Raw genomic sequence first — 27,028 nt, 5'->3', positions numbered from 1 at the left:
TACTCTTTTTTCAAACTTTGGAGATGGAGTACTATTCTTTGCAAATACTGGGGTTGTGTTGGCAACTTACATATTCCTGATATGTAATTTTAGTTTTAAAAAAAAAATTAATATATAAATAACAATCTCTTTATTATGTATATATATGGAAAACACATTCTGTCATTTTCAACTTCATTTTCATTGCATTCACATAAACAGATTGATTTACCATCAAAAGAATCAAAATCACATCCTAGTACTACATGTATCATTAACTTTACTATATATCATCAGCAGTCTTTGAAATTTTTTATATTTCACAACTATGAAAACAAGTCCAAAACATGAAAACATTGATATGTCTATTTCTGTAAGCTATCATCTCAACTTCTAATTTCGATATTTCATTTTAACCCAACACTGACTGCTTTCAAGGCAAGCTTCCGAGAGGTTTCCAATTCCAGTTTCACAGTTGATTCAGGCATGTTAGACAATTTAGACACGACAATCTATAAAAACACTGACACTACGGCCAGGTTTATGGTTGAAAAGGGACTCACCAAGGTCTAGTTTCACGGTCTACAGGTGAGTACACAAACTTATATATTCTCTTTGGGCAAATCCAAAAATAACCCCAACAGACATACCACCCACCTATCAGGTCACTGAAGCACTGAGAGCATGAAAATAGGAGGGGTTACAATGCGTAAGAAAAATTTATTCTTACAACAAAACTATAAATCCCCTCCAATTTCCATTCTTGTCATATGCCACTCATACTCCGCACAACAAAAACAAGAGAAAAGCCCAAAGTACAGAACACACACACAAATATAGCAATCTCAGGCATTGCTGTACATGCAGTAGTATAGTTTTGAGAGACCAGTGACAAAAAACAAACAAACAAACAAACAAACAAACAAACAAACAAACAAACAAACATTTTGGCCATCAATCCATCTGAATTATGTTTGAAAATGTCTTCTCTTGGTAAGGCCTTAATGTGAAATTATTAAACAGTAACTTTTTCAATTTTTTCTATTGTGCACAATGCAGCTAGGCTTTGATCCTTCCACAGTGGAACTACTCTTGGCATCACAATTAGAAACTAGAAATGTCGCTATGGCGACTGGTATGCCTCCGCCATAATGAATGATTCTCCTAATAGGTCTATAGTACATGTGGACAATGTGTGATTACATTTTCAAAAAATTGGCAAAATATTAAAATGACATGTTTGTCACAAATGTATCGAATGTTTACCTTCCTTGACCTATGTTTAATTGGATGAATAGGAGAGCATGTACTTTAACTTCGACTTTGACCGTGTCATAAGTTTACGCACTTGAGTAATTTTCAAGGTATGGAGAAAAAGTGCAATTTCTGTATTGAACAGTAAATTGTTACCATTTTCATCTGGCCTTTGATTCATAAGAGAATCACTGTCAGGCAGAACATACATAAATATGTACTAAGTTTAATAGATTACTTGAGCCGCTTCCAATATGGAGAAAGTAGTAAGTTCAGCACTTTCACTTGATCTTTGACCTTTTGACCTTTGACCTTCTTGGCAAAAAAAAAAAATCCCAGAGAATCTCTAGTGGGTAATATACATGCATACATTAAGTTTAAAAAAAATAATCCTGCTGGCATTGCATAAATATAAGGAAAATAGTAAAATTTTGAAGTATTGCCCTTGACCTTTGACCCCTGACCTTTGACCCCATGAACCCCAAATTCCCTAGCTAACTACTGCCAGTCAGTACATGCATGTATACTTTGTTCCATAAAGATACTTTGAACAATTTCCAAGATACAGAGAAAAAAGTGAAATTTTAACATTCTACTTGACCTTTTGACCTTTGACCTTTTGACCTCATTACCCCAAACTTTCACCAAAGAATCTTAATTGAGTAATACATGTATGCACTAAGTTTCAAGAAAATATCTTCAGGCATTGCATAGATATGGGGGAAATAGTGCAATTTTAAGCATTTGACCTTGACCTTTTGACCTTTGACCTTGAGCATGTGCACCCAAAAGTTGATAGGCACAACTTCACCCCCTAATACACATACATGCCAAGTTTCATTAGGATACCTCAAAAGGTTTTGATAGTTACCTTGTCCACAAAATTCATTACTGACGGACGGAAGGACGGACGGACGGACGGACGGACGGACGGACGGAAGGACGGACGGACGGACGGACGGACAACCCGAAAACATAATGCCTCCGGCACCACTTCGTGGCGGAGGCATAAAAATAAGAACTATTATTACGTACTTAAAATTCTGTGATGGGTGAGGAATAAGATCTTGTTTGTCTTGCATGCTTCTGATTAGATTTCAGAATGCAGAGATTAGAGGGATAAGAACATAAATTATGTGAGATTTTTATACATTAATCAATCACAAAGGTTCATGACAAAATTAATTGATGTATAAGTATGCTGAGGAGAAGGTACTAGAGCTATGCTACTGCTACAGTTTCTCACAAAGTCCAGACAAAGTGCATACCTCCAAAATAAGGGCACAGTCATGCACGGTGCGCGCCATGGGTCCCACGTGGTCCAGGGACGGGTCTATGGACATGGCGCCCGTGTAGGGGACCAGGCCATAGCTGGGCTTGAGTCCAACGATGCCGTTCCAGCTGGCGGGAACTCTGATGGAGCCTCGCTGGTCACCGCCTATGGCCATGTCCACCTCATTGCACGCAACCTACATACACAGCACACGATGGATGCACAAGTCAGCTCTCCTACATTTTCATCCCCTCACTTAGACATTTACACCAGCATAGAGCAATGCATACAGTATTCTTATCAACAGCAAAAACTCATGAGGATTTAAACCAATCAACTGATCCAATATTAAAATTGATAGTGTGGACATACTAGTAGGCCCCTGCACAATGATACTGTTCTTTAATAATCAAGATAATTACAATAATAATAATAATAATAATGATAATAATAATAATGATGATAATAGTAATAGTAATAGTAATAATAATAATAATAATAATAATAATAATAATAATAATAACAACAATAATAATAATAATCATAATCATAATAATAATAATAATAACAACAACACTAATAATAACAATAATAATATAGGGAATTAGAGACTCCTCCAATCATTCGTAGTTGCATCTTTTCAAAATTATGCCTCCCACCTTTGATCATCATTCCACATGAACATTCTGCTATGTGTAATCATATCAGAAATGCTCTTTTCTAACTCCTCTGAATACTAATTATCAGCACAAATGGTCAAAGAATGGGCTAAGGAAGATTCTTGCTTACAGTATCTGTTTTTGCTTGAAAAAATGCATGCCAATGAAATATCTATAAGACGGCTATGATTTCTGTGACATGACAACCCAGAAATAATGAATCTTGGCATTTATAGAACTTATCGAGCATATCAATTCTGTTTGAGACTTTTGTCTGTTTGTAAATTGTACTGATGCTGCTTATAATTTCTGAATTACTGAGTCAGCTGTATTGATCTAGTAAAGCATCAGCAGCATGCAGACACATGCAATATGCATAAACTAGCTACTGTAAAACATGATATTTTTGGGGCATGAAATTTTTGCGAATTGCAGCCAATGGCTTTTTCCGCGGCATGAAATTTTCGCGGGTGGCCTCTAACATTCAATGCATACAGTGTAGACAAGAACTTTCGCATGCATTGTAATTTTGCGAATCTTGGCTCTCACGAAATTTGCGAAATTAAAATGCATGCGAACATTCCTCGTTTTACAGTATATTATCACACGTATGCACTCTTTACAGATAATCAAAACACAGGTACAAAAGTTGTCTTCTTGTGGAGTAGGCAAGAATTTTTAAGTGAAAATAATTGCGATATAAGTTTTTGAGTGGTGTATCTGTCATACAGCAAAAACAAACAAACAATCAAACAAACAAACGAATAAAAATCAAAGTCCTCGCCCAGCAACACCCTCTATTTAAAGATTCCTGAGTATGTCTTACCAAGACAGCTCCACCTGAGCTGGATCCTCCCGCACTCTTTGCCACATTGTAAGCATTGCACACTGGTCCCTTTGCACCCGTGAAACTGCCCCCAGAGAAGCACAGGCTCTCACACATTGACTTGCCAAGGATGGTTCCACCTAGAAAAGGCACAACCAGATAGTGTTGGCAGCTAAAATGACAAGTACTTCAGCCACTATATACAGTTTACATACACACATACATATGTACAATGTGTACATTTGTTTTCCTGTCACACTTATTTTTCTCACCAAAGACAATACCGAAACATGAAACTACAATATCAGTCAAACACTGCTTGTCGAATACAAGCTCACGTGCGAAGCATTAAATTCAAACTACTGTAGTCTTTGGAAGAAATATTTTCATTTGTAAGTTTGTTGTCTGACAGTATGTTGAATTTTCCAACAACCCAGTTCCCCTCCCCACCCCACCCCCCCTAAAGAAAGAAAATAAAGTAAGTTTCGCCTTATGCTGTGACACAACTAAAGTCACAGTGTCATAAAATGGCCAAAGTAAAGATTTTCAGAGCAGCGCTCACCAAATGTTTACTGTCATTGCACCATAAATGATAAATGTTTCCTAATAATTTGGGGTCATTCAAATTACAGCAGTATTTTTATAAAAAGGGTAGAAAATACTGTTATTGTTGAATGTTATTTATTGCTACACAATGAAAGGCAGTGGATATAGGATCCAGAATCACATATTTTTAATGTCCCATCTGCTCCCTATAGAGCCCTTTATTCATGCTGAGATGTTAAGACTACTTTGGGAACTGCATGCCATGGTAGGCCAAGATCTCTTCGGGAAAACTGCCAGACTGGCAAGATCCCGCGCCAAGTTATTTGGTCTCCTGCCAATTAGACATGGCTTTAAAGGGAATTCCAAGCTTTGGCCCAGTGCCATATCCAGCTGTTAGACATGCCATGCATTTCACACCGCAGTTTCTTCTGTTGTGTCAGTGTGCTAATGAACCCAAAGGTAAAGCACTTTCATTCTTCTCCCCCTCCTGTCTCCCCCTCCCCCTCCCCCTCTTCCAACCCATCAACAAATGCAAAGAAAACAAAACTAAAGTAATTCTTGCACCCTCCATGTAGCAAAATCCCAATGAGGGATGTACCAAAAAGCAATCAAGAGGATACTTGTGTAATACATGCGTCTAAATATACAAAACTATTCCAAAATCAAGGGAGCCTTTTTTTAATCTGTTTTGCCAGGATATGGAGAGAAAAATTGGAAGTATTCATAGAGCCTCTTTCTGTATCGACAAGATATTACAGCTCTGTGTCAGGGATACGTGCTTGAATCTTGAAGTAGCTGTAGCACAGGACACTAAAACCCCTACCACTGCAATGTTTGTACAATACTTCAAAGCTACAAAAACCACAACAAACAAACAAAACATGGCTACTGTATGATAGTATACATAACCCCCAATATCTAAAAATGAAACTCAAAGGCAATACCTTAATCACAAGCTTGCACAGAGGTGAGTAGAAATGCATTAAAAATGCAGCCCGACACCTTTGTACCAAATCCTTCAATAACATCATTGACACATGACAAAATTTGGAATACCTGTGTGCCCATCTGAAATGGATGATAGTATCAAGACAAATTCTCATAAAGTATATTGGTTGTTAGAACATCCCATTTCTACTTGAACTGGGTTAGGCTGGACAGTGTTATCCCACCTTCATCGAGAATTCTAGTCACGACGATGGCGTCGAAGTCAGGTACATATCCCTCCAGGGCATGTGAGCCGGCCATCATGGGTACCCCGGCCACTGCGATGTTGTCGTTGATGGCCACTCGCTTCCGAGACAGTCTGCCACTGGGGGCGCCCTTGATGTTACAGCGCCAGAACCTGGATATGATCAAAAGAGGCAAAAGAGGTGTAGCAGCACATACACATCAGTCAAACTCATTTCACTCAACAACAAAATAACCACAAAACACTTTGCTTACCCCTGTTTTGGGTTTAGAAATTACAGACAATCAAGTACTGGTAGTTGCAGACTTGGTGTGTATCATATGACTTGCGTACAAAGTTAATAATGTGCATACTGTGACTATTGCTTTGTAATATAACTAACTATGAGATATTTACTTTGCAGTACATTACTCTACAGCTGTAATTACATATTGACCATACTGCATGATAAAATACACTATCATTGTGAATCAGTGGTAAGTGCTCAGAATAAAAAATAAAAAAACAACCCCTTATTTTTCAAAGATTTGTTCCAAACTATAACACATAGTATTTCATTCTTCTATTCAAGAGCCAAGTAGAGCACAAGTACTTAATTGGCTATGACTAAGTCATAAAGGCTTAACCACAATACACATAGTGTATAAACTGACAAGCTTCATTGATCTGCAAGATGTGTCTGTGGTTCACAAGAACCACACATACAATAATCAGCATAAATGTTAGCTCACATGTAGGTAAGATAAAATCATCAGGTACAAAGATTTTGTGAAGCAAAAATCACAACAGTTTCTCAACTAAAGAAACTGCTCTCCTTTTTTCTCACCAAGCACTAATAGCTTGCACAAAAATATCATTAAGTGTGATGAGGTATTAAAAAATCAAATATAACTTTCCATGCTCAAACTTGTGCTCTGTTTTCTCCCCCATCATAATTCCTTGTAATTAGTTATTCATCAAGCTCATAAGATAAAAAGCCCTGCCATCTCGCCTCCTTACCAGGCATTGAACGGATTATCCTCCAGGAGGGGGCGGAAGCCGGGTGTGCGGGGGTACTTGACGGGCAACGTTGGCTCAGCCAGTCGATCCAGCTTGTTGATCTTCTTCAGAATTTCACCCATGGCCTCCTGGTACTGCACGAGAATCTTCTCATCCACGCTGTGCAGCCCAAACTGGGCGGCAATCTTCTCCAGCTCGCCGATGGCTGGCTTGCGCACCAGGGGTGGGGTGTAGAGCTCATCTTCTGCCAGGATTATAGAAATATTGGTGAATGAAAAACTTTTTTTTTTCTTCTTCAGAGAACTTGGTTGGCAAAGATGATCTTATTCAAATTCATGAATTTCTTCCGTCAATATGTTTTCATTGTAATCAGTTGCAAAGATGATCTTGTTCAACATCTGGCACAACCTGAATATCACATGGGTTTTCCATGCTTTCAAAGGCCGGATCAATTTTAACTATTTTGGCATGCAGAAAAATTGTGAAACAAGGAATGTGACTGAATGCTGAACTTGACCTACTAAGTCTACTATCGATAAAACACCACCACGACTCTTCCCCAACAATGTACTCTTCCACCCTCTAAGAGAAACCGATGGCAGCACTTCCTCATTATGTACACATTTTGAACAATTAGTTGGGCAAGTCTGTTCATCTCATGCTAAAACAATATACACAGTATTTGAACAATTCAAATAGCAAGGGTAGGTGTCATGTACATTACTGTTTGTGTAAATACTACATACAATAACAAAATGTAACCAATACTCCTCAGCAAATATTTTTCATTGAACATTTTGTCAAAATGACCATACTTCAGGTACAGAAGTGCTATGCTTACTCTGATGCTTACTAATTTTTCTCATAATTTTATGAGTTCAGTTCCCTGTCTTTCTTCACTGCGGTACTGTTCATGAATTGATTATATACTGAAAATGTAGAATGGGGTGTTTGATTGTTGCCTTTTTTAATGTTGCATAATGTTAGAACTGCACAACAGAAAATCTTGTAGGGATGCATATTATTGGTTGACATGAGGATTCATCTTTCAACTTTTTGTGAGATACTTTGAAACCACTCTATAAAATGTGTGTTTGTGAGATAAGGAGAAACCTCTTATGAAATGTGAAATAACATGCAATTCTTAGAGGAATTCAAAGTTTATTTGAGGAAAATTGGTCTTGAAATTACTGAGATATATCCAAAACAAGGTAAAACATAGAGATCCTCATAAAAGTTGTGGCCTGTTGCATTTATCAGGATTGCTTTTTTGGATATCTCAGCCATTTCAAGACCAATTTTCATCAAATAAACTTGTGAATTCCTCTAAGAATTGCATGTTATTTCACATTTCATAAGAGGTTTCTCCTTATCTCACAAACACACACACACAAAAGTTGGAAACCTGCAGCTCCATTTAAAACCAAATCTGTACCATCCCTTTAAATGTTGCAAAGTGTTAGAGCTGCACAAGACAAAAACTAAAGCGAACTGTCATGCAAGACAGCTGAAAAGTGGATAAGCCAAAAGCTGATCCACCTCTGACACTGTTAATATTGCATTATTAAAGCATCTAAACTGCACACAGGCTACCACATGACAGTAGACTCTGTGAACCCATTACAGGATAAATTATGGACGAGCTGTGTTTACCATTTACACAAAATGTAGTGTACAATTTGAACTCAAGGTAATTGTGTCTCAATGCTGTAATAGAACTAGGATTTCCTTTGTATTTCGTCTTCCATGCACTCAAACATTCAGGAAGGACCTAAACCATAAAACTTTCAAATTGACAATAAAGCAAAATAATCATTGATGAATTAGGATTATAGAAATCAGACAAAAGTAATGTATTGCTAGATTTACTCTTTAAATCAAAGTACGAGGGTAGTTGTGCTTTTCTGATAAATAAAGTGTGATAATACCATCTCAAATATTAAAATTCTTTAAATGTCATGTAGTGTAAACTATAGGCATTATCTACCATTTGCCGATAAATAAAACCCAGCTATGGTGCTTCATAATAGTTCCAAAATGTGAGTTAAGGATAGAAATAATCAATGTAAAAATGATAATCAGTATTATCAATGTTAAGTAAATTGTTAATTACACAAAATGTGCTCAATTGTTATGATAAGATTGTTTCTAGAATAAACCGTCTACAGTTATGGTTTAGTGAGTAAAATAGTGACATTTCCTTATCTTTCAGGCTTTATAAATTGCAAAATTTTACATGGAGGGATGACCTGCAAATGTGCATTTAATGTGACAACTTGAATAGGTTTTTATGTGTGTTTTTTTTGTGTGTGTTTTTAAAATCACTGCTCCCAATGGTAAACAACACTATCATCAAGATTCAAAATAACAAATAAGTCATTTGTTAATCAACATTCAGCTGCTAGAATTGATTTTACAAATACTTTTCATCACAAGATTTTGCTCACTTTTTAAACAAGGCAAGTGCCAAATTGTGTCTCGCCCATTCGCGTACAAGAAATTCATATTTTTCTAACTCCCAGAAGTTCATTGACCCACCTATGACCTTTGACCTAGTGATGACCTTTAATTCCCCAAGGGACATCTACCTTCCAAGTTTGGTCACAAACGGACTTAGGGATCAAAAGTTATGAGCCACAATCGAAACGCACCATAAAAACTTAGTAACATTGGGCCCTAAAAGTTTGTTGACCCCTTTCTGTAACCTTTGACCTTGTGATGACCTTCACCTTCCCAAGGGACATCTACCATCCAAATTTGGTCACAAACGGACAAAGGGATCAAAAGTTATGAGCCATAATCAAAACGCGCCATAAAAACTTAACATTGTCCCTAAAAGTTTGTTGACCCCTTTCTGTGACCTTTGACCTTGTGATGAGCTTCACCTCCCCAAGGGACATCTACCATCCAAGTTTGGTCACAAACGGACAAAGGGATCAAAAGTTATGAGCCATACAATCAAAACGCGCCATAAAAACTTAACATTGCGCCCTAAAAGTTTGTTGACCCCTGTCTGTGACCTTTGACCTTGTGGTAACCTTCAACTTCCCAAGGGACATCTACCATCTAAGTTTGGTCACAAACAGACAGATACATCAAAAGTTACGAGCCATAAACGAAACGCGCCCTAAAAACTTAACATTGGGCCCCAAAGTTCATTGACCTCTGCCTGTGACCTTTGACCTTGAGGTGCCCTTCATGTTTGGTAAAATGTGTAACTTTGTATAACCACTCTTCCCTCCAAGTTTGATTGAAATTGAAATCCTCAGTAGAGAGTTATTCAAGTTTTTGTAGCGTTACGGACAGACGACGGACGACGGACGGACAGACGCCGCAGGCGATCCCTTAGTCTCCCCACACCTCTGGTGGGCTCGACAAAAATGGGTACCCAATTATATACACACCTAATCTGGATGTGATTACATTGTAGACTTTATGGCAGGGACGCATGTGGACACATATTGAGGACGAGTCCCGAGTATACTCAGGCAAGTGTCCATGGGAAATGCACGTAATTAGCAAAATCAGTCGGTCCTCAACAGGTTAATCTCTTGAGGGTGAGCTGATTTTGCCATTACACACATTTTCCATATACAGTGTACACCTGCTTGAGTATATTCGGGTCTATCGTTCAATGGGTTAAATACTGGTCTGAAAGGCCAATGAGCCATCGAACATGAAAGAATGTTACATGTCAACAAATAACAACAATATTGTACATCCCTTTTAGATCACTCTTGGACCGAGCTGACTTCATCTTAGAGGGCAAAAAAATCACACGCAGCAAAATGGTAGAAGTTTCTCCTAGATTGGACATCATATTCAGTGTTGTATGGGTCATATCAATTGCAATATTATGCAATATAGCTGAGGTCACAATCATGCAGTCATCCTACTGGTTCATTTAAGAACTAGAGAAGCACTCTGAGAGCGCAGACCTCCGCCAAGCATGCAGCTCATTTCCATCGCTGATCTTGTTCTTCCATAGAGATATCAGTGATATCTACCCATACGTACAACTTATAGCATGCTGAAAGTGTTTATAGTGTGTTAAAAGTCGCCCAATTTCCCAATATAGAAGCCTTTGTTACGTCATAAGCCCTCAGCTGCACGGCGCGCCTCGCCCCAGCAGAAACTAGAGCACGCACTTTAGTGCGCGCATGCAAACCTCAAATATGTGCAGCCTGAACTCCCAAGTTCATTGACCCTACCTGCCAAAACATCAAAAATCCTTCATAAATTCCCAAAAAATTCTCGGATCACTACCAAAAGTTAATCGTTTGATACTTGTGTCATTCTCAACCTTTCCTGCAAGTTTCATCCCAATCCGTTCACTACTTTTTGAGTTATTTTGCACACAGACAAACGAACGAACTAACTAATGAACTAACTAACGAACAAACCAACGGTAACGAAAACATAACGTCCCCCTTGGCGGAGGTAATTATTATAGTACAGTTGAACCTCTCGTATCCGGACAAGTCGGGACCTGGGCTCATCCGGATAAGGGATTTAGCCGGATACGGGAGACTCAATGCTTTATACATGTACATACTTATACATACACATGTACTGATGTAGCCCATTGTAGTACCACATGTAGTAATGTGTATACTGCAACCTTTTCATTGTTACACTCAGTAACAGACCCCAAAATAGAGGTTCGTGTTGGCAAGAATGAAATCATTTTCTTTTATAAATTCTTGGGATGATTTACCTAAATAATTATCAAGAAATGTATCAAGTATATGTAATTCATGTGTGTTTGTGTAGCAGTTCTCAAGGAGTTGGGAAATCCCCTTTCCTCCCGTAATTATTTTTTTTAAAAATCACTGCGAGATTGCGTCCGTATAATAGAGAGATCCGGATAAAGGGAGGCCGGATAAGAGAGGTTCAACTGTATATCAAAATTTTGATCAATAATGTACTAAATACAACTTTTTCTTTATTTTAAGTCATTTTTCAGCTGCATTATGTGATTTCAACTCTCAATAAAGAATTACAGAACAGACACAATTCACTCTTTTTTACTAGGATGAAAAAGAAACTTTGGATGCTTTGTCTGATTTATCTGGATAGAATCAATATCACAGTTTAAGGAAAGTATGAGAAACTCTTCAAATTCTGTCACTTTCTGGTCTCATAATTGCTTTTTGCAATCCTCCAATGGTCTATAAAATTGAATTTATTCCAGAGTCAACTTGAGTATCAGTAGTTGCCTTTTACTTTAATCGTGACAAAAATAGTAGCAAGTACTGAATAACATTCATGTAAGCTACAATCTGATGTTATAATTAACAGCTGACTTACGAAACACACTTAGAAGTCACACTCGGAAATTAAATGTTTTCTAACCAAGTGATACATGTACCTGTGACTGCCAGAAGAGATTGCAACATCTCCCCCCCCCCCCCCCAATGAAAAGAAAAGTTTCAAAGACTGCTTCATGGTTCAACAAGGTGCAAAGTGCAAAGTTAAAGACAGTGCATGCTATAATGCATGTATATCACTATAGGCACGTAATATACTATGAAAACCTTCACTCACATTGTAAATTGCCCGCGATTCCAAAGCACATTGTAATAGTTAATTGCTCGCGATTCTCAAGCACATTGTAAAAGTGAGAGAGCCTATGTACAGTATGACTGGGTGGATTTTGATGCAAACATCTCCCACGGAATGAATGGATGTTGATTCTTCAACTCCAATTATTCTCTGTGAAAAGGTTCTGGGATTTCAGTGCACTTAGCTATGAATCACCCGACCGCTGCATTGCAGGCCCAACTGCACAATGTTTGATCGAGCAGTCGTTCAGATTTGTGCATGAAGGTACATGTATACATGAACAGACTACGGTCATGTTTCAGGGGCACACCTGGGCAACCACACTTAGGTCCAAAGGAGTACAGTACAATCTGAGTTCACACGGCCACATTGGGACCAGCGCCCAGCAGGATTTAGTAATATTGCTGGAAAGTGAGATGGTATGTATAATGTTTGAATGTTCACAATAAACAACACTGATCACACATCAGCTGAATTTGTGGTTCACGTTTACTGTGACTGACCAAACACGGTCTCCATGTTGTTAGCTTCTACTGAACATAGCGATACATTACAGAGTCGTGTGCATACATGACTGGGTTGTGTGCATACATGGTATGGTATCGTTAAAAACAACAAAACAAATTAAACAAATAACACTTGCGATACTACATTCCTCCTCACCTTGGATAGAATGTTAAACCTTATTATAAAAAGGAATTTAGCTAAGGAGCAACTGACTATTATTTGTGACTCCTTAATTGCCAGAGTGTACTCAACAGATTTAGTTACCAAAACCCAAATAATTTTTTCTTTGTAATTAAAGGCAAAACACTTTCAAAAATAAACCAAAACTGCTGATCAAAACATCCAACCTGTCATTATTTTTCTTTTTATATGTGTTCATTACCAAATATGTATTTTGAATACACATACACCATAAATAATTTTTTTTTTTTTAACTTCTTGAGTCTCACTGAACTGTGTTTTCTTCCTTTAAATCTTAGTAACAATGCACAATACAAAAGTCAACCTCATGCAAACTCAAGGCTGCATAAACAGGTTTCTTTCAAAACTCCAAATAAAACATATCACCAGCTAACTTTCGCTTATGTTTTCTAATAAAACATATCACCAGCTAATTTTACAGTGGAACTTTTATCCTTTCACTCATAGTATAGTTCTCTGCTACTTCTCCTTCCTTTTTTTTTTTTTTTTTTTTTTTTTTTTTTTTTTTTTTAATCATACAAAACAGGTATTTGTCATCTAATCTACTGACCTTACAAAACACAGATGAAATTTCTTTGTCAAGTTGACAAATGTAACGTAAGAACCATGAACACTGGAAAACTATTTAAAACCGTTTGGCACATAACAATCCATATATCATTCACTAGTATAATGATGGAAACCCACAAGATATGAAAATCCATGCATGTACAATACATCTGGTCTCTGATATGAGTGACTGACAGAAATAATATATGGCTGTACTGCCAATAAACTTTTCATCTACATGTATAACAGTATGCAAAAAAAATCACAGTATGGGTACACCTTCTGAAAAAATAACAAAACGCAATGTGAAAGGTGGTTAGGTTATTATCATCACCATGAGTGGACTAACACCGAGTTGCTTTATAACTGTGTGAAGAAAAATAAACTTGCATAGTTGCTTTATGCACATCTTAATATCCATTCAGTGAAACACATTACTCTTTTTCAATATTATACTGTCAATGATAACTTTTGCAATAATGTGGTCTGTCAATAAAAAAAATGTGACTATATGTTCTGGTAAACATACTTCAAAAAAATAAAAATGGTTGGTCACACAATGTCATCCGAATTGTGATTTTCGTGACATATACACAATTTATACAAAATATGATTGTGGAGTAACATAAAAATCAAACAAAGTTAAAAATCATCTCGTTATGTGTCTGCCACTCTTAGACACTTTCAAAATCATCGAAAAAAAAAAACAATTTGAATAAGCAGTAGAATACACTTTTGTCTTCTTAGTGTCAATTTTGTATCATCGGGTAAGCGTTATTTCACTTTTTGACAAAAAGTCAATACACAAAATCACGAAAGCGTAATGGAGGACGGCGCTCGCGACGTGGATTGCGCCGTGGTACAGCAGGTGGTGAATGACCTGCTGGCAATGGAACATCACGTGCGTTTGGAGCAATATCAGTTTCGATGTCATCATCATCATCATCATGACGATTGGAAGGGACTGAACCGCTATACAGCTTGAAACGCGAACAGTTGCGTGTGATGTAATGATTGGCACAACGAACTGTAATGCGAGATCCACGCTTTCTCACAACTTTGTATGGCTGCGGAAGATATGGCGACTGGTGCTTTGGAACTATTCCATCTCTACGAACAAGCACCGTATCGCCAACAGCGATTTGAGATGTTTGAGTCTTGCCGCGGCTGTCTGCATAGTTCTTCATGCGTTGTTTCTTGTCTCCATCGCGATCGCGAACAGAAGCATCGAGGTCAGTGCGATGCTGTTTGGATGGTGCTTCTGGAAGACGCGTGCGTAGCGGTCGTCCGAAGAGAAGGGTTGCTGGGGGGACCCCTGTAGTAGAGTGTGGTGTTGCACGATAGTTACGCAAGAACTTGTATATTTCTTGCTTCCAACATTTGCGTTCCGCGATAGCACAGCGATAGACTTTCTTGAGTGTCTTCATGAATCGTTCGACCTCACCATTTGCTTGAGGCCAACGCGGTGTAACTTTCCTGTGTCTGAACCCCAAATAGTGGGCAAACTGGCTGAATTCCGCTCCGTTGAACGGTGGGCCGTTATCAGTACGGACCACAGTGGGAACTCCAAAGCTTGAGAAGATCCGGTCAAGTTTCGGAATGACCAGACTTGCTGCAGTAGAGGAAACAATCTCTACCTCAACGAAACGCGAGTAATCATCAATGACGACTAACATGTGGTCACCGCTAGGAAGGTCGGCGAAGTCTACGCTGACTTCTGTCCAAGGTTGTTGCGGAAGCTCAGTCATTCTAAGGGGTTCCTTGGCATGCTCAACTGTATTCATCTGACAAGACAAACAATCGCGAACTGTGTGTTCAGTCATACGATCTATGGAAGGGAACCACACCTTCTCACGCAACAGAGCCTTTGTCTTGGTTATGCCTTGATGGCCCTCGTGTGCTATGTCAATGATACGCTGTCGAAGAGAGCGTGGGATGACGATACGATGATCACGAAGAAGCATGCTACCGCCATCCGATACTGTGAGTTGATCTCGTACTTCATGCAGGCTTCTATATTCAGACTGTAATGACGCATCTGCAGACGCTAGGTCACTCCAGCTGTCCTTCTGGATGGCACGAATACAGTTTTGAAGGACATCATCTGTGCTTGTTGCAGATACTAAGTCCTCATACGTGACCGTCTTGGGAATCGCGTGTGCTGCAATGAACGAGACTTGTTGTTCAGCGATTTCTTCTTCTGCTGATGATCCTGTGCTCTGGGCGATACGTGGGTGACGCGACATATAGTCAGCTGGGTTCAGTTTTCCAGGATGGTATTGGACCTGGAAGTTGTACGCTTGGAGCCGCAATAACCAGCGTTCTATGCGTATGGGTGGCTTTGAATTGGCGTTGTTGAACATTGCCAACAGTGGCTTGTGATCTGTGGTAACAACAAATGATCCACCGTACAGATAAATGTGGAAGTGTCTGACAGCCCATGTTATGGCAAGTGCCTCCCTTTCTGTTTGCGAATAGCGTTGCTCTGTTGGCGTCAATGACCGACTAGCCAGTGCGATAGGGATGACCGACTGTGTTCGCGAGTCATGCTGGACGAGAATGGCCCCAAGGCCAAGGGGGCCTGCATCCACGATAACCTCTGTGGGATTTGCTGGGTTGAAATAGCCCATAGTACAATGTTTGGAGACAAGTTCCTTGATGCGATTGAAGGCTGATGTTTGAGATGGTCCCCAAGACCATGGCACGTCAGCCGTTGTTAGTTGTCGTAGAGGAGCAGAGATGGATGCAAGGTCTGGAATGAAACGAGCACAGTATGTCACCATGCCTAGAAAACTGCGCACCTCTGAGACGTTCTGTGGCTCTGTGACAGCGTTGATTGCGTCAACCTTTCGCGGATCAGGGCTGATACCATTGGCCGTGAAGACATGCCCAAAGTACACTACGCGATCTGTGCTAAAGACACACTTTGCGGGGTTGAGAGTCAAGTTCACCTTGCGAAGACGTTGCATGACAGCATCAAGTCGGGCGTCATGTTCTGCTTGACTGCGACCGAAAACAAGGAGATCATCACTGATATTCAGCACACCTGGTAGGTCCTGAAAAGTAGACTGTATTGCGTGCTGAAAAACCTCGGCCGCCGAACAAAGACCGAAATTGAGACGTTTGTACCGGAACAGCCCAACATGTGTAGAAAAGACTGTGTACTGACGCGACTCTTCATCAAGCTCTATTTGGTGATAACCTGAATTTAAGTCTAACGTGCTGAATGTTGTTGCTCCATTGAGGGCTGCGATAAGATCATCAACAGTTGGAATGATGTGACGTTCGCGTTTGATGGCGGTGTTGACATTTCTCATATCAACGCAGATGCGAATGGCCTCGCTATTACGCTTGGGTACGACTGTGATGGGCGAGACCCACGGCGTTGGTGAGTTCTCGACTTTCTCGATGATATCGTTCTCCAACAATCGATCAAGCTCCTGTACCACTTTATCGCGCATGTGGAACGGGATCCGACGATGAGGAATGGCTGTAGGAGTTACTGATGTGTCCGCCTGTATGTGATAGCGATAATTGTTCAGTTTGCCTATGCCAGTAAAACGATCTGGATAGACCGACTTAGGCGAAGCTGATGATGTGGCATATGCGAGTTCTACAAGACCGAGTGCAGTGGCCGTTGCAAAGTTCAATAGCGTGTCACCATCGTGGGAGGTAACATAAACTTCAGTGGTAGCAGATGACGACTTGTAGCTGATCGTTGCTGTGAAGGTACCTTTAACATGAAGGGGAGTTGAATTGCCATATCCATACACAGGAATAGAATGCGCAACCAAAGGTGGCTGCGGCCTGAGCTGTGTGAATGTCCGCTGAGACATCATCATGACCGATGCCCCTGTATCGATGACAGCACTGATGGGGGTGTCGTTGACGTGTACAGTTACAATCGGTTTAGGCAGTGGCTTTGCCTCGATATGAAACTGGTAGTGTTCATACTGGCCTGTACTGGCATGACTGGGAGGTTCTGGGTCTGTAGTCATGGATGGGGGGTTTGTATCACTGCTGATAGTGGTAGTAGCTTGGACATGCTTAGCAACGTTACCTTTGTTCTTCTTACTAGTCAAACAGTACTTAGCAAAATGATTTTGCTTACCACACGCATGACATGTCTGGCCCTTGGCTGGACAAGGTTTGTTCCGGTGTGGAAACACACCTCCACAGTTGCGGCATGTACAGTGTTCAGTCTTTGCTGCATGTTGTTGTTGTGACTGTCTCTGGTGGTGCACTGGGCGAGTACGACTACGAGTCCCGACTGCTTGGACGGTTGTAGCGGTAGCTTCTGCACCTTCCATTACTGCAGCATGGCGATCTGCTTGCTCATATGCCCGTGCTGTACTTAGGAGTTTGTCCAGCGAGATTGTATCACGCAATGCATGTCGGCGTAGCTTTTGTGACCGACATCCAAGAATAATCTGCGACTTAATTTCAGCATTATTGTCGGCAAATTCACATGAAACTGCAAGTTTTTGTAATCAGTGGCAATACTGATCAACAGTCTCATCTTCAGTTTGTCTACACTGCCTGAACACAAAACGTTCGTATTCAACGTTTACTGATGGACAGAAATGCTTTCCAAGTGCTGCTTTGGCTGATTCATAGTTCTCACCTGTATTAGGTAACGTGTCAAAAATATCTGAAACCTCCGGCCCAGCGTAGTGGAGGAGAAGCGCTCGTTGCTGCTTGGCATCTGTAACAGCAAATGCCGTGAACAAATTATCCAGTCTTTTGACGTACTTTGCCCATCGTTTTCCAACAGTTGCCGGCTCATCGTGCACAGAAAATCGCTCAAACTGTGGAAGATTCATCCTCACTCTGCTCGTCGCCAATATAATGTTTGAATGTTCACAATAAACAACACTGATCACACATCAGCTGAATTTGTGGTTCACGTTTACTGTGACTGACCAAACACGGTCTCCATGTTGTTAGCTTCTACTGAACATAGCGATACATTACAGAGTCGTGTGCATACATGACTGGGTTGTGTGCATACATGGTATGGTATCGTTAAAAACAACAAAACAAATTAAACAAATAACACTTGCGATACTACAGTATGCTCAAGCATGTCACTTTTAAAAAGCAAGTTGTGTAAGGCACTAGCTGTTACTATACTACCCACTTTTTATTTTATTTATTTATATGATTTATTTTCACAGGGTGGCTCCGTCAGTGGGTTAAACACTGTTGTTCTTGGAGGCCCTGCATGAACACATACATACAAATAAACACAAAAATGTATGATAATCATACAATACCAACAACACTATGATGATCTACATGATATTTTCATGTTTCATAATTCAAATGAAGTAAAAATGTCATGGAACTAAGAGGAAATCACACTGTCCTCTTGGCCTTTGTTCCTTCTAGCAACAGTATTTTGGTTTGTAAACATTGCATCATCTAGTGATAAACATTCATGTCCCTTAAGTTTATTTCTTCGATCTGCAGGAGAATAATTGTTTAACATGTATAACTTCTGGTGAAATTTTGCACTGAAACACAAAGACAATCGTTTGCCAGTCCATGTCTGGATAGTAGAGAGATCCAGACCACGACACCAGCTGTGCGACAGCCTTAATACTGAGACATTTACTCGGAGCACAGCCAAGCATTGGCTAAGTACAACAAGTGACAATGCTTCTTTAATTCAACTTTACAAGAGAATTGGAGTGCCATGGCAGATGGATCAATTATGAAAATCAACAAAGCATGTGTGAGCAATAATACGAATTATCACTGGAGTGTAAAAATCCAAACTGTGAATAGAGACTACAGACAGCTTTCAAACTGGGGCTACAGTCACAGTACATTCCTCATGATGTATCCACCTTGGATCCATTGCGAAATAAAGAACGTAGTAAAATCTTGATTATTTGATTTGAGTTTGTGGCCATCAAAACAGACCAGATTTGGACGTGCTTCTATATTGAAAAGCATGCATATACCTGCCAAATTTTAGAGCATGCATCTTCATCTTTACTGTCACTGGAAACAAATTTATACTTATTGAATACCATCATGGCCATGAAAAGAATATATTTCATTTGCGTAGTTTTGACTCAACGCTCACTGACCTCTTTTCTTTCATCCATTCATGATTAGATTTTGGGAATTCCGTCTCTATATCTAGTTTTGTACACTGACATACAAAATTTTGTGTCTGTCAAACTTGTGTGTGTGAGTGTGTGCATGTGTGAGTGTGTGTGTGTGCATGTGTGAGTGTGTGTGTGCATGTGCAACACGGTGTATAACCAAAGCAGATGTCAAAGCAGAAAGAGTACGATATTCAACATGGACAGATCCTGGTTGTGAAATACAGTAAACATAGAACTCTTCAGGCACTTAATTTCTTAGCTCGGTTCCTGGGATATACACACTTATTACATGTTCTTGATTTGGAACTATCAAATGAGGACAAAATTAGTACAGAGAATTCATTATGCACTATACCAAATTTTACAATCTTAAAAATCATACAATTCTACGAAGGTCCACATTGCTCAATAGTTGAGTTTTTCAGCAATCCATTTCATATCAATGGATGAGGGTTGTTTTTTTTTTTCATTTGACAAAAAAAAAAACCCAGCATTTTTTTGAGATTTTATACAATCTTCAAACAACTCCCATTATTTATCTCTTTCATCAACATATCTCACACGCAGACATCTGAAAACTATGATAAATTATGCCAAAAAGTAAGCCACTCCTGTAATATTTCTTTACAGCTTTCAGAACTTTTTCATATGGAAGTCAAGCATTGCTACAGCACAATATTCTCTGTCCCTTGGATAGGACATTAAATGGAGGTCCACGTACAAGGGAGTCACAACTCAAGCATGCACAGAGTAAAAGATCACACTTCATTCATTCATCGCAAAGGGCATGGTGCTATCCCGATGAATTGGTCCACCAACATACCCACGCTAGATATCAGGTAAATGATGCTGACCCCTCGTGGCTAACCCAGGTTACTAGCACTAGTCAGCATACAATTAAATCAACCTGGCTCAAAATGTCATACACACAAAAAAGAAGCACAACATTCTGACATTTGGCCTGTACATGAAATTGACAAGTAGGGAGACAAAAATCAATTTCAGTGATGACTGTGCATTTTGGTATAGATGGATTTGAAATATGGAATAACTTTTGAGCACTATCCCACGAATCAAATACCTAGACCTCATAAAATTACTTCTTGACCACAAATTCATATGAAAATCAGCCAAACTATTTTCTTGTTAAAGAGCTTGTTAAAGAGTGGACCCACTTCCAGATTATCTATAGGCAGATCACACAAGGAGGCATAATGCTAGGCACAAACTTGTTATTAGGGAAGAGGAATTAAAAGACAAAGTCATCCTGCAGGCATTTCATAGCATTTCACAAGTCACAGCATGAGAAAACTGTACCTTCATTAACAGACTCCTCATTAGCGGCATCAACATGATTAGCCTCCCCATTGGTAGTGGTCTCCGTGTGATTCAGGGTGACGGTAGCTGAAGGGGTGTGGTGGGCGGGAGAAGCCACGCCGGAGGCGGAGGAGGATGAGTTGGACGTGTGAGGAGGCGACTTGTGGCCGAAATTGGCAGCTGGAGGGAGAGTCCAGAGCAGGATATTATTTTATGAGTGAAAGGCCTTCGGTTTATTCCACCTCGGCACAAAATACAATTCCATGAGGATGCAATGAGATGAATTTCAAAGAAGAAATATTATTTAACATTTGTATCCTGAAGATGCTGTATGATATCTTATCAAATGGGCATTAGAATCTCTGCAATCTGATTGGTCAATTATCATGCATTGATTTTTACTGATCCACAATGAGCCATGCGTCTGGTAAAATCTGAACGCATGGCTAAAGCCTTGTGTAGTGTTGTGTCCGAGAGGCATGATGGGGAAAAAGGTTGAATTTCCTGAATTTACCGGCCCATTTTATGAAACAAATAATGCACAGGCCTAATTCGTGGATTGGTGAGAATGCTCTCGTTTAACTTTGGAAACAGTCTAAAACCCACAGTTCCAAAGTTAAACTCGCGCTTCCAATCCACATCGATCCACTCTGTCCTGTGCATCATTTGTATAATGATGTACTGTGGTACACTGCAAGTCTACAAGTTAGTATGTACATTGTATGTACAGTACATGTACGTACAAACTGTAGCTTGGATGCATTTTTCTACATACAATACAGTATATCTTTGCACTTGTTAGTACAAACGTGTACATCTTCAGATCAAGCTAGCCAGTGAATTTTGAAATGAGAAATTGTACTCATCACATCAAGCAATTGTTTAGACAATCCTCGTAATTCCAGATTATCATGAAAATTCAGAATGAATACAGCCATGCTTTTTTGATCTGAGCTTCCAACAGATGTCAAATCGTAAATAGAAGAAACAAAAGAAAAGAAAAATACTGATCATCAACATTCTACTGAGACCTTCACAAAAAAGACCTATTTAAAGTCAAATACCATACCTCTCAGATAAAACTTTGACATGCACTTTCTACACACACACACACACACACACATACATATACACACAAACACAAAAGAACAAGGAACAAAGACTTGAAATGTTGAATGCAAATTAAATGAAATATAACAATCTAACAGAATTTCGTATCAAAGAGTAAATGGATAAAAATGAAATACACATTTAGAAAAGTCATAAAGTTGCTACATACACAACATGCAGAAATGTCAAAAGCACCATTCACTGGCAAAGCCCTTGTTTTTCAGCCATAACATTCATTATTACACTGTACTCATATTTCTTTCTCTTCAATTTGATAATTAATTGTACACTGACATTTTGCTGGACTGTCAGAATGTCCTGATGTGACAAAGACCTAGAAATATATATGGCATAAATTGCTTTGGATTCCTCAGTGAAACATTAGGGAGCTTTAGATTTTCGCAACGGGGACGTACAGAGGAAAAAAACATGTTCTGAGCATGCGCAAAAGCACGCATCAAGTCGATCTATTTTTTCTGAGTTTTTCACTACGCGTTCTGGGCTATTTTTACGTCCGCTCAATCACAACGTAGAGAGCTACCTGATGCACCGATCATATGGGGGCACCAATTCATTTTTCATACATTGCATCCCAGCGTAATCTAAAGCTACTTTTCAGCACGACGCAAGGAGAGAGGAGAACGTCCAATGCTCTTGTTGTCTCAAACGTCCGCACCGCAAATCTAAAGCTCCGTATTTATTTACACAGAGAACACTGGACTAAAGATGTTTTGCACAAGGTCAAGTTTCTGACACACTGGTTATCATACATGTACTTTGTACATGTCTTCACAAATTATGTGCTCTTTTGCTCAGAGTGGCCATATATCTGATACACATCTTTGAAATATTTATTCAATATATCATATGACATAATAAAATGTAGCAAATGTGTAATGATCCCTGGCCAGTCACATGATCCATTGAGAGCAAGTCCACATCACTAATAACAGCTTCAGCTTTTACACCCTTAGAGAGATGATTATCCTTTTCAATGAGTATCAAGCAACAGCACGACCCATCAGCAAATGCATGTGCAAATAAATTACATTCAATGTTGAAAAAGCTTGCTGCTAACTGACCTGCCTTCTAAGAATAGGCTGGATATTTTTTTTTTAAATCCAACAGCAGCATTTACTGAAGAATGTAAAGGTTGCCAAGAAGAAGCTGCTCAAAGTATCAAATCATAAATAATTCTTCAATAACAAAATGTCACTGAATCCTGTAAAATTTTCCTAATGCAATATTGTTCATTGCCTGTGCTGTAAGAAACCTGAAACAATTTTGTCGACACCCATTTCCAGACTGCTTTTGTGTGTTGCAGAAAGAAATAAATCTGCGCACCAAGATTACACACTCGCTCAGTTCATGCCTACATTAAGAAAATGAGAAAATAAAAAATAAACTATGATCATTATGCATTAGAATCTACATATTATAAAGTTACAACTGAAGGAAAAAACCCTGTATGACTCTATTTGCACATTAATTGGTAGAAGTTGGCCTGTAATATTTGTATGTATTGTAAGTTTACCAGTAAAATCAATAAACACAATTATCCAATTTAAGGATCAAGATAAACAACACTGGTTAGTCAATGAAACACTTATAATCATTCTCAATATTGGGCAAAGACTTTGAAAAAAAAAAATGTCTTGAAGAAGCCTACATTACAAAAAAAAAAAATAAGAACTGTGTAAATAAACATTCAGGGCCATGCTACTCTTGCTAATTGCTACTCTACTTTTAATAGAATCTACTGTGTACTACAGAAACGAATGTATACATTCTAGTACCTAAATGTATACCTGTGGCTGTGGACTCATGTGATCATGTGGCATGTGATTGGATATTTAGTGTTTATATGCTTCTAACAAAGGACATCACAAGAAAAGCCTGAAATATTATATTTAGTGAAAAACTGTGGGCTATATCCTAAGGGTGTATCGACTACTCTCTACTTGAATATCAGCATCACAAACACATTGTTTTGATTGTCGCGCGCAATCGCACTTCCGGGGTGGGTGAAAGCCCTGTTTGTTTGCACGCAAGATGTCATGTGCCGATGTTGAACAGACAAGGAGGGAATCCCCTTGAGTCTACAAACAACAATTGACAATATTGATGGAGAGAATGGTGGGTGATTGACCCACAATAGAACCTTACCGTCACGAAAAACTTTCGCCACAGGGTCTGTTTCTCCGTCGAACGAGTTGAACGAAGCCGGGCTAGAAGAGCGGAACGCTCTGTGCGGCACCATGCTCCGGCTCGACTGCCGCGTACTCGAATACGATGACGAAGAATCCTTCTTGCGATTTGGGCGATCGCGTAAGGTCGATCCATCCCCGAGAACTGCACTGAGATCCTGAAAATATGGGCAAGATTTTCGGCTTTCTCTTCCTCGCAAAACATTCTTGTAGGCAATTTTAAGCTTTTTGATTTTGCTGCGAATTTGCTGGGAATCCCTCGCACATCCTCGCTCAATCAATCTGCTCGACATGAGCTCGTACGTCTCTTGGTTTCGAGGTCCGTTCAATCCGTTTCTTATCTCGCTTGTTTTCCATATTGCGATGAGTGAACGAACCTCTTCAGGGCTCCAATTAGTTCCTCGACTCGGAGTGGGGATCAAATTTGAACCTGAATTTGCCATTAAGATTCCCCAGCTGGTACGCGAATAGTCCTTTGGGTCCGAATAATGTACTTCAAATTTTACCCTTGTACTAATTTCAGGCCTGATAAACGCGAAAACAACATTAAATTGCGAAAAATGTTCAGTATCACGGACCGCTCTAAATTTGGTACAGCGCTTATCAAGGTCTACTCTCGAGCGATGCACACAATATACGCAGCATGCAGGAGCGAGAGAGATGCATTATGCGCACACTAAGTGCAGGTCTACGTGCATAATGTAGACCGTTCCAACGCCCAATCGTATTCGTGTGTATGGCCCAGTCATATTATGGGCTTATTTAATATGCAGAAGGCCGCGGGGCCAGAACCGCGCACTCGGGTCAAGACCTGCTTTTTCCTTCCCCTCTGCCATCGTACGAGTCTTTGTTTCATGTCTAGTTCCAGACGGCCTATTGCCACAGCTGCTCCTACCAGCCCTGGTTTTACAAAGAATATACCTGATCGGTCAACCGAGGAGACTGATTATTGAACTGTTGGGGCTTCGATCCCAATTCGTTTTCTTTTGTTTGATTTTTGGGTGAACGAATAGGAAAATGCATGTGTATTGATTGAAAGGGAAATTTTCTTTTTTTACCATAAGTACTACATACACACATACTAATTGTGACAAGTCTGCATGAAGTTTCAATGATAAAATTGTGATGTAACGTGTTGCAGCAAGTAATATAAATTGAAATTCGCAAGTTCGTTTTCGTACACATTCTAAACATCCATTTGTGGTGGCGGAATGGGAACACGCCGTGCCACACAGCGCAGTGTACTCGAAGTGAGCAGGTGCACCACCGGAATAGTGTCAAAAATACATCTCCCTAAGACGTAAAAGCCCACCCTGATATAAACCTGTACGCTCAACGTCGACACAACAGGAGGTCTAGCTGTGGGGTTTTCACGGTGTTTGTGTAACACACGGGCTTCACAAGGCAGTGATGCCTCCATGACCTAGCTACTGAGTATGTAGGCTACCACGCTAAGCGGCTGCCATCGTAGGAATTATGTTCTCTATAAATCGGGAGAATAATCTTACTTTCGAGAGTTGTTCATGATGGTGTGTATACACAGGCCTATGACGTGAGTGAGGAGGAAATAATATGTTGATAGTTTGTTCCACATGTGATGAATTAAAATGATGAGAAAAAAAAAGGATGTCATAATGCCGAATAAATACGACGGATATGTGTTACTTGATTCAGATATAGGGCCTACCCCGAAGCAAACTGAAATGCATGCACGTCATTCAGGCCTGCATTGTTCAGTTTTTACCCGTCTCCGGACTCTGGCTATTGGTCATGAATGATTCCTTCAGTTTTACAATGATAAAAAGGTAATTGTCTAGGCAGAAAATAGGGCAAGATATGAAAGGAGTAAAAAGCAAAACTTACAATCAAAAACCAAAACGAAAGTATATTTGTATGAAGTATTTAATCACGAGAAGCGCTTTCAACAAGTCACTCGAGGATCTTTTTTTTTTCAGCCAAAATATAAACACACACACACACACACACATACAGCGACAGACAAACATACGGTATATATATATATATATGTATGTATATGTAAAATATTTTTATCAATTTCATTCATTTATTTCCCTTTCCAGCAGAAACTAGGCCTATAGATATTTTACCAAAATTGAATGTATTTATAATACCTCACAACGCATCCACTTTTTCTTTAATTTCCCCTTCTTTTGAATTGTTTAAAATTATTATCCAAAATGTGAAACAATAAATTTACTGTTAAGATAATGGGCAAAGGTGACTCCAAAAAAGTACCGTTCTGAGTGGAACAGGGCAAAGTCTTGTTGGGCCCTACAGGCCTACTTTCCAACTGCACGTTCCTCTACTCATATGTAAGGAGAATCACAAAATCATCATTGACTGCAACATTTTAAAAGCTTTATGTCTTACACAAATACGAATAGAATGATGAACGTGACACGAAAGAACATTTCGAGATTCTTCATATACATATTTCACAGAGTGGCGGTGCAAAGCTGCGCATGATTTCAGAAATGCAGTCATTTTGCAATTATTATGCTATTTGCAAAATGTCGTCTTCTTTCAAATAGTACTTTTTACGTTTTGGATCAAAAAAGCATCCTCTAGTGATTGCTTGAAAGAGCTTCACGTGATTACGGGTATTTTCAGCTATATCAGAGTGATGGCATGTTTGACACTCCATGAAGCACTTGTTTTTGCAAAATGACGTCACTCCTATGACGACATTTTGCAATATTACATC

General features: G+C 39.4%; 1 protein-coding gene across 1 annotated transcript in view; it reads right to left on the bottom strand.

Annotated features, from left to right (window-relative positions):
- LOC139719072 (amidase-like) overlaps positions 1-24,911 on the bottom strand; it is a 38,011-nt gene extending 13,100 nt beyond the window's left edge. Inside the window, exons 1-6 of the mRNA XM_071630514.1 lie at positions 24,263-24,911; positions 20,987-21,166; positions 6,729-6,972; positions 5,710-5,882; positions 3,992-4,131; positions 2,502-2,702 (exon numbers count right to left, since the gene is read on the bottom strand). Of these exons, the coding sequence (XP_071486615.1) occupies positions 2,502-2,702; positions 3,992-4,131; positions 5,710-5,882; positions 6,729-6,972; positions 20,987-21,166; positions 24,263-24,746 (1,422 nt within the window). The 5' untranslated portion in view covers positions 24,747-24,911. The remainder of the gene's footprint in view (positions 1-2,501; positions 2,703-3,991; positions 4,132-5,709; positions 5,883-6,728; positions 6,973-20,986; positions 21,167-24,262) is intronic.
- Between the last annotated feature and the right edge of the window lie 2,117 nt (positions 24,912-27,028).

The sequence above is a fragment of the Diadema antillarum genome, unplaced genomic scaffold (genome assembly GCF_040938485.1).
Source record: "Diadema antillarum isolate AM-2024a unplaced genomic scaffold, OU_Dant_1.0 scf00000103, whole genome shotgun sequence".
Classification (NCBI taxonomy): Eukaryota; Metazoa; Echinodermata; class Echinoidea; order Diadematoida; family Diadematidae; genus Diadema; species Diadema antillarum.
The sequence above is the reverse complement of the archived record's forward strand: the minus strand, read 5'-3'. Positions and strand labels throughout refer to the sequence as shown.